The sequence below is a fragment of the Heterodontus francisci genome, chromosome 4 (genome assembly GCF_036365525.1).
Source record: "Heterodontus francisci isolate sHetFra1 chromosome 4, sHetFra1.hap1, whole genome shotgun sequence".
Taxonomy (NCBI): Eukaryota; Metazoa; Chordata; class Chondrichthyes; order Heterodontiformes; family Heterodontidae; genus Heterodontus; species Heterodontus francisci.
The window spans coordinates 122,306,356-122,318,840 of NC_090374.1; the positions used below are offsets into that span (position 1 = coordinate 122,306,356).

The 12,485-nt window shown below is 39.7% G+C and overlaps 1 protein-coding gene across 3 annotated transcripts in view; it reads right to left on the bottom strand.

Moving 5' to 3' along the window:
* Positions 1-332: 332 nt before the first annotated feature.
* Positions 333-12,485, bottom strand: part of ptch1 (patched 1) — a 98,213-nt gene continuing 86,060 nt past the window's right edge. For all 3 annotated transcript variants that reach the window (XM_068030089.1, XM_068030088.1, XM_068030086.1), the window contains 4 exons: positions 6,764-6,863; positions 4,894-5,148; positions 3,575-4,102; positions 333-3,226 (listed from right to left, as the gene is read on the bottom strand). In XM_068030089.1, coding sequence (XP_067886190.1) covers positions 3,575-4,102; positions 4,894-5,148; positions 6,764-6,863 — 883 coding nt within the window. In that variant the 3' untranslated portion in view covers positions 333-3,226. The remainder of the gene's footprint in view (positions 3,227-3,574; positions 4,103-4,893; positions 5,149-6,763; positions 6,864-12,485) is intronic.

Below are 12,485 nucleotides of genomic sequence, written 5' to 3' on the forward strand. Positions count from 1 at the left end.
TCCATCGATGGAGGTATTGTACACCTGGGAACACCAGAGGTGAGACTAGCAGGATTGCTGGTGGCTAATGCCATTCTGGTGGTCCCACCTCTATCTATGATATAAGTCTGCAAGGCAGGATTGGTACAATTGCCTGCCTCCAGTGAAAAGTTCAATTGGGTAGAGATCTGTGTAACTCATTTCTGATGCTGAATAACTCTGACAGTCCTGAATACACAATATAGTTTGTCCATTTTTGGGGCTATAAATTCAAAACCATTTAGTAAAGTAATAAGGAAAATCATACCACAGTTAAGTTATATTATTTTTATTTGTTAGAAATTCTATCAGTGTTTGAACATTAATATTTAGAGAACTTGCACAATTTCCATGTCCCATGATGCAAATGGATAAAACACACAAGGCACGTATTCCATGGAAATTGAAACCAAATTATGTAACATTTAGAATAGTTGCTTTCTTTTTAACACTGTAAAACATCTTCTCCAAGTGTAAGTTACAATGAAAGTGTGCACTGTAACTGTCTCAGTTTTGATCCAACATACTGGTATCATTACATATAAACTCTTTAAAAATATACTTCTGTCAAAAGACTTGATGACTACTATGTACACTACAAAAATAAATTTTCATATAAATAAATTATATGGCATACATTTATCTTTGTAACTGAAATGACACAAACCCATCTCCACCAAAACAGGCAGGTGATGAGACCCAGTTTGAATATTTTTCCTTTTGCATCCTCATACTAAAATCTACGAGTTCTTAATGTAACTGTTATATATCTTTCCTATTTAGTTATTAACATTAGTAAGCACTTTATACAGATTAAAAATCCATTACAAAGTAAAACATAGCTGTAACAGAAGAAAAAAAATCCCTGCATTTTTTGTTATAAACTGGCATACAACAAATACTGTAAGAAAACATTCTCATGATACAAAAATATAAATATCACAAAAATACATTTTTTTTCTTAAAAACATAGTTGCCAGCCACTGAGAAGTTCTCCCTTTGCCAATGTGACTATAGGAGAAAATGTCTACGTTGTGCAGAAGCAGCAGACGGTGGGGGAACGAAGGGAGAAAGTACACATACCTATATCTGCGTTTGATAGAATCTGTGCTGTTAAACAAGAGGGGAAAATAACTGGTGAGAAGTGACAGACAGATGCCAAGTCAGTAGCAGTGGGAAGCTACTCTGAACTTTTGACACAATCTAATATACACTATGGCAGCTGAAGTTAGCTTCAATTAACACCATACAGTTTTTGTTGTGGATTCTGGATGATCTCAGGTCAATCCACCACAAGTGCCACATTGAAGTCTGTTGCTGAATGTCACACATATTTCAATGCCAGAAAGTAAACTGTTTTTTATAAAAGAAAGTTGGCAATTAGGGTTAACCCTTAGTGTGCTAATGGCAGTAGCTTATTTTAACATTTAAAACAGAAAACATAACTTAACCTATTTTCTACATGACACAATTTGGCATCATCTGTAACTTCAACAGCACTAAAACTGTGGCAGAGTAGCAAAATAAATCACAAGATTCAATGGCCATAATTTAACTTTTGGCGATAGTTTAAAATGGGTGATATCAGATCAGCCACCTTTTATATTCCTCTCCTGATTTTCCTTTCGGGAGAGGTGTATAAGGGGCGGCGAATCCAATATCGCTCTTTTTACATAATCAGCCAAAGTCAAAATTACCCCCAATCCTTCAATATTGAACATCAAAAGAAACATTTAAAAATGGCTCTCTGAAATATTTGTAATCAACATGTTATTGTATTTGTATGGAGTTTCTCTGCGTTATTTTAATGCACTTAATTACACATTTATTTTAGATGGGTTAACAAATGCATTAAAATTATGCATAGATGAATTTCATGTGAATGTCTGTTTGTTACAAATATCACCGAAAGCAATTTCATCCTATTAATGGCGAACCCATTCACTACCAGAACAAAAACAAAAGCTTAGTAAGGCATCAAGATAGTCATTAACAGAAAACTGTGGTTCAATCACAGATGTCATTTGGGTTTTGGACCATCCAATAGGAAGAAAGAACTTATATACCTTTCACGACCACAGGATGTCCAAACTGCTTTACAGCCAATGAAGTACTTTTGAAGTGTAGTTACTGTTGTGATGTAGGAACTCATCATGTAAAAAGCATATACTTAAGGCTGCTCCTGAAAGATTCAGATCTTGCCTGCCTACCTGATTTGATTACAATGATGCCAAACATGTGTAGTAGTAGATAAGTTTAACATTAACGTAAACCAGTGTAACAGTTTTTTCCCCCTACATATTTACAGATAAAGTTGGGATAGGATTTATGCCTCCCTATCACAAGTTTCCTTTGCTGAATGTATGTTATTACAAATATTAAAATCTATGCTAAAGAGAACAGTGTCTGAGCTTAATGGTGGGTCATTTTCAAAAATGTATTCTATTTAAACTGACAATAAATAAAGAAAAATATAAAAGGACTGTCTCTTTGTTAGTCTGACAGTTAGAAATTGCAGATACATTTTATCATTCAAAGAATCTGGAGGGGATCAATAAATATACACACACTAAGGGTTAAATTAAAACACAGACCTGTATAATACGCAGTAAAAGAGTCAAACAACTAAAACTAACAAGGTCATAAAGATTAACGTGCTTTTCTTCATATCTGATCATTTTAGGAGCCACGCATAGCGTGTTTGAAAGTTAACAGTAACATTTTATACTACCACAGGGTTGTGATATGCAAAATTAAAATATTTTAACAAAATGTGTATCTGTACAAAAAGTCCTACCACATGAGCAATATTTGCATAGAATAATTATACAAGTAAATTATACAATATTTCAAGCAGCAACATATGCTGACATTTATGACTAGATTAAGCGTAAATGTGGCACAGATACACAGATCAAGGTACATAACACATGGATCACACAAGATTGTTCCCAACCCATTCACAGGAGGTTTACAACTCCTAAAATTATACTACTTTACATTGTACATCTGTATAATACATATGTGTACATCCTTTAAATATTTTAGAGAAGAAATATTTAACAAATAATACAATAGATTAACAGTTGCAGTAAACTGTTTTCCCAGTTCAGGATCACCTGTATTTACAGCCTGGAGCTTCAAGGATCAGACTATGCAAATGAAGAGTTTTCCCATCTTTGGCCATCTATGCATCATAAATTCCATACTGGAAAGGGTAAAAGAAAGCAAAACTATGAGGAATAGGTATTCAGAAACTTTTCCATAACTCATTTCAAGTTTTTAAAAAAACATTCGTATAAGGATGATGAAATTATTTTCATATTAAATAAAACATACTAATTACAGTCTCCATAGTTGTCATTTTTCTAAATCCATATATGACTTATTAGCAAAATTGTAACTTGTGAAGTAACATAATATCAATGTTATTTTTTGCCTGTTAGAAGAAACAGTGGCAAATTCTTCCTCTTCTACTTGGAATTAGACAGATTAATGATTCATAATAATTTTAAACAGCATTGCATCTTTCATTGAATTTCCCTAGGAAACTTACCTAATGTGTTCTGTTCCCATTGTTCTGCGTTTCACATTCAACGTCCTGCAACTCTAAAACTTCCACCTTTGAGTCCCTTCTTTCATAACGTGCATCAAAAGGCACATGAGGATCAACAAATGCTCCTTCATCAGTTTCACTGTACCCCTCATAATGTGGGTACCCTCCAAATACATTTTGGCTGGGTATAGGAGGATGCACAGCGACAGTAACTGAGGCTGTGGCAGTCACAGTAGTGATAGGCTGGCAGTATGTTGGTGCTGAAGCACCAGTGGCAGTGAATGTTGGGTTCTTAGTCTTATGAGAACGGGATCTATGACTTGTATGATCCCTATTGCCGAGTCTGGAATGCCCTTCATGAGCAGTTTCAAAAGCATCCATGCGTGGTCTGTAAGGAGGTGGTCGAAACCCTTCCTTTGCCTCCAAAGTGTGGTTCCTACAATTCCTCCAGGATTGTTGGTGCTTAATATCTTGTTGAGGTGGTGGCCTTGGTCTTGGTCGATGGAATCTGCAATCTGGGTGAACAACCTGTAAATAAGATGAACTATCATTACTGTATGTACATATTCACTTTATTTACGATTACACTGTAGTAAACAAAGTACAATAAGGCTTATTTAATTTAAAATGTTTTTATTGGCTAAAAGCCTTAGTACGGACAAAAGTCATGCAGCATGCTTTTACCCTAAAAGATTTTTAGTAGAGTAACTGCGAAGGTTATTAAAGTAGCAGTATAAATAGGTTCAAGAAACAATTCAATGCATTTCTGGAGAGAGAAAAAGGATTATGGTGAGAAAGTAGGTTGAGCATACCAAAAAGGAAGATTCTTCTACTGTTATGTTAAAATTCATATCATCACAGAAGCTACCCCGGATCACTATGGAATTTGGTTTCTGGAATCACGCAGTTGCCTTAGGCAAAACACATGTCCAGAAACCACATCAAGCAGTGAATAGACATCAACTTTAAATGTGGTTACTAGGCCTTGTTCAACTCTTTTTTAGAAGAGCAATATGAAGGGAATGGATGTAATATATAATCATTAGGAAGCTTAATACTGTGCAATTATTGTTTAATGATGTTGGAAGTTAGTTCTGCTGTGGAATTCACTGAATATGTATTTGTAGCTGAAACATATCCACATTAAGTGACAATATTGGCGTCACTAACAAATAATGATCTTATGTCAAACATTTCTAGCAACAACGCATGACCATAGAAGTCATTTTGGATTAAATTAAAGCAATGACAGCTAAAAGAAAATGTTGACGTTTTAAATATTGACAAAAAGTTTTGTTTTTAAAGTTGGCTTCGCTTACTGTGGATCTGGGAAAGACAGGATTCTCAGTTGCTTCCACCATGATCTGATGGGTTGGTGCAGTAGAGCTAGGATTGGATTCATAATGTTGATGTTCTTCACTGATCCCGGAAACGGTAGTCTGTGAGCTGTATTCGGAATCTGAAGAATCGGATCCATTATTCCCTTGCTCAGGGTGAACTGCAAACCTCACAACCCGAGGTGGTGGCTCTGGTGATGGAGTAGGCAACCGGGTTCTCCCATCAAAAGGTGAAACCTATGGACCAAACGTGTGAAGATTAATTAGTCTCACTGAGAGTTCATCGCACTATTGTAGTCAGATCTAGTCAGTTGGAGTGACATCATTTCTTTCTCAATGGGTACAGAAGTAGTTTGGTCAGAGCTCTTTCAGTTACATGGCTCTTTGCAGAACATCAGCTCTGTCCAAACATAATACTAGGCACAAGTACCGTGTTCATCACGGTCATAGTATTATAGGATGTCTTTTATGACTTTCAGCACCATGAGGTGACTGGAAACTGGGCAGGAGGGTTTCATAAAGGGAGTTACATGAGAGATGAGTATAAAAATGAGGCAACAACATGCTTGAAGACCTTAATAGAGAGGAAATAGAGTTTATAGATGAAGTAGTAGCTAAAGTCAGATGAAGCCAGAGCGCTTTCTTCTTAAGTGAGGGTGATGACGGCAGTTTTATAGGGGAGCGGGACGGTGCTAGTGGACAGGGAACTGTTAACAATGTTGGCTGCCAAAGGAGCCAGTAAGGGTAGCTGAGTGAGCTGGAATAGAGCAGGGAGGGGATCAAAGAAGCAGCAAGTGAGTCTTGTGGAAGAAATTATTTTGGAGAGGGAAAGGGGACGGATGGGGGAAGAAACTGCAAAGTGATGAAGGATCAGGTGGAGTAGCTGGGAGATGCTGTGGGCAGAGAGGGAGAGGAAGGGGAAATATTAGCAGAGGCAGCTGCATGGATAGCCACATCTTAGAGACAAAGAAATGTATGAGCTCTTCTTATTTGGAATTTAAAGAGTGCAGGCACAGGGGGGAGATGTAAAAGAGATTTCAGGGTTGCCCTTGTTCCCAACCCATCTCCAGGATGATCTTTGGAGGTTTTGTCTAAAGAAAGCAAGACACAATGAAGTTTGACATGATGAAGCCAAGCCTGGCAATTAATCGCAAGACCAGTTATGTGCCAAGTATGCTTGACTTTGCGCCCCTCTGATTTTTAGGCTAAGCTCAACTTATTATTCATAGGTTTTTATTTTCTTCCCTTCTTGGTAGTCTTAGCTACTTCTGACCCCTGATTATTTTGGATTCACCTGGTTCTGGAGTTATGCAAGCACCTGCCAAATCAAAGCCTACCCTTCAGCAACACCTGTAATCTTCCATTCCTTTGTAACTCAAAGAATAGAGTGAGGGGCACAGACATTCTAATCTGTCCAACATTATCCCCATCAATAATGCTGACTTTTCACTGGTTGTACAGGGCTATGGATTTAGGTATGGGGTCAAAAAGGCATTCAGTGCTGTATGAATCTGTTAAACTCTGGCACTTTAAATCCTTACTTTTCCATGAAGAATGTGGGCTCGATTTTAAAAAAAAACTTTTTCTGTGATTTTCAAATCCATCATTTATTTATGATTGCACCTATCTGGTTTCCTGGTAACCCATGTTTTTATAGGATAAGTTCACCAATTCTATTCTTCAAGGATACGTGGGTCAGAGATAGAGCTACATCACTGTTATGCTGGTTCTCTGACTCTGCTTCCTTCAAGCCTGGCTCCGTTAAATATAGAAAATTAGTGAATTAATCCTCATTTCCCACTAAGAACTTGCTGAAGTCTAAGTATCGTAGAATCACCATGAAAAGAAATACCTCAGGATATGGTCCAAAGTAAGAAAGAAGAACCGGAAGTAGCACTAATCCATTGAGAACGCCCAGAACAGTTAAAATAGCCAGGACTGCAAAGAAGTACCTGTAACAGTTGCAAAGAGTAATGCAATGAATTTTAAGGAGCTCCTTATTTATGCCAAACTAATTACATTTTAGAAGTCATTTACAACTCAAACCTTAGTGTAAATAGTCATAGAAAATACCACAGCAATTCTTTACCTTTTACATGAGTGAGGCTACATCCCACAACAAGTGTTAGTTGACCAAAAAAAAGAAGAGTATGTTAGTTTGTTAATTTATTGACAAACACATAGTATGGACTGTTATTCATGAATAGTTTGTTACACACACAGAAAAATATGGAACGTGAACTGAATGACTGAACAAGCCCATACAACATGCACAATGAAAGGGGCCCCATTACCTTAACCCCAGCAGAAGCAAACAAATGAAGTAAAGGGTGCAGAATTTAAACAATTTAGTCTAGAGGCAGGAGAAGCAGAGTCTCAGGCAACTAATCCACTGTGAAATGCTGCTGCATCTCACAACAGAATCACTAATTAAATCTCAAGTGTATCAAGTAGGTTTCCTCTCGCAACACTAATCAAAACTTTCTGCCTACAGTCCGCAGAGATGCTGGGTTTTAGTTTTACTAAATAGCTCAAATTGCAATCTTTTAGAAAGCATGAACCAGTATTCTGCTATAAAATGCTGCCAGTTCTATAGCAGATTTTAGCATTGTATTTGATAAGAGCACTTCACAATAGCATCACTACACTGCAAACTAAATCTTTTGTAGTACAACTTAGCATTATGAATACTCTTGTTTTGCATCAACCATTTCAAACATAAAAGCTAGAATGCTGGTGAAAAAGGAAAAGCGTCCAAGTGGCTGTCCATTCCCACCATTCAAGGCTATGAGCCAGGAGTCTTCATGAATACCAAGGTAAGCTTTTAACCACAAGAGAAAATCTTACTAGTTGGTATGCAACACAGCCATGACTCAAACTAAATGTATGGACACATTTATGAGTAATGACTTCAAGGCCATAACCTTTGGTAAGATTTTAATTAACTTGCACAAATAAAGGATCAATCTATTATCTTATTGTGTAGCAGTACAGCACACTGTTAACTTCACTATGTCCAAATGCTTTTTTTATATATAGAATGCATTACATTGAGCAGTGACAAACATCTGCTTTTTAAAAAATTCACAATAATGTTCAGAGATGATTTTGTTAGCAAAATACAGACATAGTTTATACTGGGTAGTAGTGACAATCAAAATTTCATATCATGCAGCATATCAAAAATATGTTATGGAGTCATTTGTAAGTATCTGTCTCAAATTAGATCAAACAGAAAGGCATTTTAAGGCTGATCACTTCAAATATATTGCATCTGTTAAGTTGGCTTAGTCAGTTGGCTTACTGACTCCCTCCCCTCTCTATTTTGCCAGTTATATATGGCTATTCTAAGGTCCCACCCCAAGGCAGTGCTGCCAGAGTAAGCCCCCCCACTGCTGGCCCGCCATCCTCAATTGGACGGCAGTCCTGCCAGCGGCCTGTTAATTGGCCGCTGACAGCAATATGCTGCCCCAGGATCCTGCCACCCACTGGAGTGGGGTCAGCTCCTGCTTTTGGTCCCAGCGGCGGGAGTTGATCTCCTTCTGGAAAATTCAGCTCTGTGTCACCAGTGTGAGCATCTTTCAGGGATGCTCACACTGGAGCTGTGCAGGGTCTGGACTCCTCTTGGACAGGCTGAGAAACTGAATAGATAAGGGATTCATTCAAATTATTGATCTCCCAGAGCCTACTCTCCTGTGGATGAGTAGGATTGCCACAGCCTGGTAGCAGGAATAGAACATGATCCCATCTCTCATGCTGACACGTCAGAGGGAATTTTAAACCCCCCAGAACGGGTGGGTTTGGGTCAGGTAGGATGTTAAAATGATAAAAATTTGAATCCCAATCCCAAACTGCTTCCAAAATGACCACTCCAGTTTTAACGGAGGCGGGACAGAGGACAGGAAACTAACCTGCTTCTTGGAGGCATATTAGCAATTTAAATATTATAATGAATGCCTTATATTTAGCCAACATCTTACCCTGGCTGGCTGAGATTTCCATGTCTCTGGAAACTCGGCAGCAAAGGGAAGTGAGGACTGCTTTATCTCGTCTACCTGCTTCCCCAATTCTTTGCGATTGGACACCATTCCACACCCCCCCCCCCCCCACCCCACCGACCCTTCCAAACTCCTCCACAAGACCTCCGGTCTCACCTGACCATGTCCTCTCTGAAGTTGCCTGGCTCCATACACCGATCGCCCCACCTGCTTCAGCAACCCTGATCTTCCCCGGCTCCGGACTCTGATCTTCTTCAACACCGACCCCAGCCTCCCCAATCTTCCCAGCTCTAGATTCTGATCTTCATTCCCAACTCCGGTTCTGGACTCTGATATCTCTCCATTGACTCCCTGATCTTCCCCAGGTCCCCTCCGCTCCCTGGCTGCGGCCTGGTGCCGAAGAGCTACCTGACGGATAGCCAGCCAGCCTCTAAATCTGGCTGACTGCGGCCAGGAAATGAAGTTAAAAATGTAGTCAGGTTCTGCTGTTAATTTCGGTTAGACCTGTCGCAAATCTGTTTCCTGACCTCTAACCAGCCAATTCCACCCCCCTCCCCCACTGCCTCTGAAACAATGTTCAGCCCTTCTGTGTGGTTATGGCCCCTCTGATTAATACCTGCCCTAGTAATAATGTCACAGTCTCATTTATGGCACAGAAAGAGGCCATTCGGCCCATCGAGTCCATGCCAGCTTTCCACAGAGCTATGCAGTCAGTCCCACTCCTCGGCTTGATCCCTGTAGCCCTGCAAGGCTATTTCTCTCAGGTGGCCATCCAACTTCCTCATGAAGTCATTGATCGTCTTCACTTCCACCACCCTTATGGGCAGCGAGTTCCACCTCATTACCACCCCTGTGTAAACAAGTCCTTCTTCATAACCTCCCTGCACCCTTTGCCCAAAACTTTCAATCTGTGTCTCCTAGTTGTTGTACCATTTGCTAATGGGAACAGATTTTCCTGGTCTAACTCATCTAAGCCTGCCATAATCTTGTACACTTTTATTAAATCTCCCCTCAATTTCCTTTTTTCAAAGGAGAACAAACCCAGCTTTTCCAACCTAACCCCTGTAACTAAAATCCCCCATCCCAGGAACCATTTTAGTAAATCTCCTCTGTACCCTCTCATGGGCCCTCACCTCCTTCCTACAATGTGGTGACCAGAACTGGACACAATACTCCAGCTGGGGCCTAACCAGAGTTTTATAAAGGATCAGCATAACTTCCCTGCTTTTGTACTTAATGCCTCGATTTATAAAGCTGAAGATCCCATATGCTTTACTAACCACTCTCAATATGCCACACCTTAGGGGACATGGTGGTATAATGATAATGTCACTGAACTAGTAATCCAGAAGTCCAGGCTAATGCCCTGGGGACATTGGTTCAAATCCCACCACAGCAGCTGGTGGAATTTAAATTCAATTAATTAATAAAAATCTGGAATTGAAAGTTAGTCTCAGTACTGGTGCCGTTAAACTATTTAACCGATTGTCGTAAAAACCCATCTGGTTCACTAATGTCCTTTAGGGAAGGAAATCTGCTGTCCTTACCTGGTCTGGCCTACATGTGACTCCAGACCCACAGCAATGTGATTGACTCTTAACTGCCCTCTGAAATCACCTATCAAGCCACTGGCAAAGGCAATTACGGATGGGCAACAAATGCTGGTTTTGCCAGCGACGCCCACATCCCATGAAATGAATAATAAAAAAACCTTCGAAGATCGATGCACATACACTCCCAGGTCCCTCTGTTCCTGGACACTCTTTAGAACTATGCCATTAAGTATATTTTGTCTCTCCCTATTCCTTCTGCCAAAATGCATCACCTCACACTTGTCAGTATTAAATTCTATCTGCCATCTCTCTGCCCATTCCGCTAGCCTGTCTATGTCGTGTTGCAGGCGGTTCATATCATCCTCATTGTTTGCGTCACTTCCAAATCTGGTGTCATCAGCATATTTTGATATTCTACTCTGCATTCCAAGATCCAAGTCATTTATATACAGCAAAAAAAAGCAGTGGTGACAGCACTGACCCTTGGGGAACACCACTGTCTACCATTCTCCAGTCTGAAAAACAACCATTTACGACTAATCACTGTTTTCTGTCCTTAAGCCAATTTTTTTTTACCCAGTTTGACCCTGACTCTCCTATTCCATGAGCCTCAATTTTGTTAACCAGCCTTTTATGTGTTACCTTATCACATGCTTTCTTAAAATCCATGTAAACAACATCCACTGCATTCCCTTCATCAAACTTCTCTGTTACTTCAGCAAAGAATTCAATTATATGAGTCAAGCATGATCTGCCTTTTATAAATCCATGCTGGCTATCCTTAATTAACTCAAACCGCTCTACTTGCCATTGATATTTTCCCTGATTGTTGTTTCCAAAACCTTACCCACCACTGATGTTAAACTATCTGACCTGTTGCTGCCAGGACTGTCTTTACACCCTTTCTTGAATAAGGGTGTCACATTTGCCATTCTCCAATCCTCTGGCACCTCTCTCGTATCCAGGGAAGATTGGAAGATTATGGCAAGCTCTTCTGCTATCTCCATCCCCACTTCCTTTAGTAACCTGAGGTGCAAGCCATCCGGACCAGGTGACTTAACTACACTAAGCATAGCCAACCTTTTTAGTACCACACCCCTCTCAATTTATATTCTATCCATTGCCTCTACTCTGCTCCTACTGATATTTTGTCAGCCTCCATTTCCTCAGTGAACACTGATACAAAGTACTCATTAGGTATATTAGCCTTGCCCTGCGCCTCTAAGCATATATTACTGTCTCTGTCCCAAATAGGCCCCACCCCTCATCTTACTACTTGCTTACTGTTTACATGCCAGTAGAAGATCTTTGGGTTCCCTTTTATGTTGACTGTGATTCTATTTTCATATTCTCTCTTTGCCAGTCTTATTTTCATCTTCACCTCCCCTCTGAACTTATTGTATATGGCTTGGTTTGCTTTTCATGAGTTTGCCTGATATGCAGCATATGCACTCTTTTTTTTGTTTCATCATCATCTCTATCTCCCTTGTCAACCAAGGAACCCTGTTCTTGGCTTCCCTACCTTTCAGCCTTCTTGGGAGTGTTCCTAGCCTGTACCTGAAGCATCTCTTCCTTAAAGGTAATGCATTGTTCCGATGCAGCACTTCCTGACAGTCTTTGGTTCCATTCTACCCTGGCTAGGTCCCTTCTCATCGCGTTGAAATTTCCAAACTAGACATTCTACCCATCATCTGAGCTTCATTTGCACATTTAAAGAAGGACATCACTGCCCTCTGGTGAGTATCCCTCACATCTGCTCTTCACCACAAACCTCTGGAAGACAATGGGATTGGTACAGGTAAGTTGCACAGGTCAATTTAACCATCTTCACAAGAAGGGTTCAAATCAGCTCTTGTGTGTGCACAGTGGGTCAAGTTTGCATGTGGAAGGAGGATCTGAGGGACTGAAAACGGAAAGCACAATAATTTTTAGTTTCCTTTTTAATGTATAAGGATAAAAAGAATGAACTTCCATAGAAAGAAATAGAGGGAAATTTTGTCTTGAAATGGTAAGTAAAACAGAT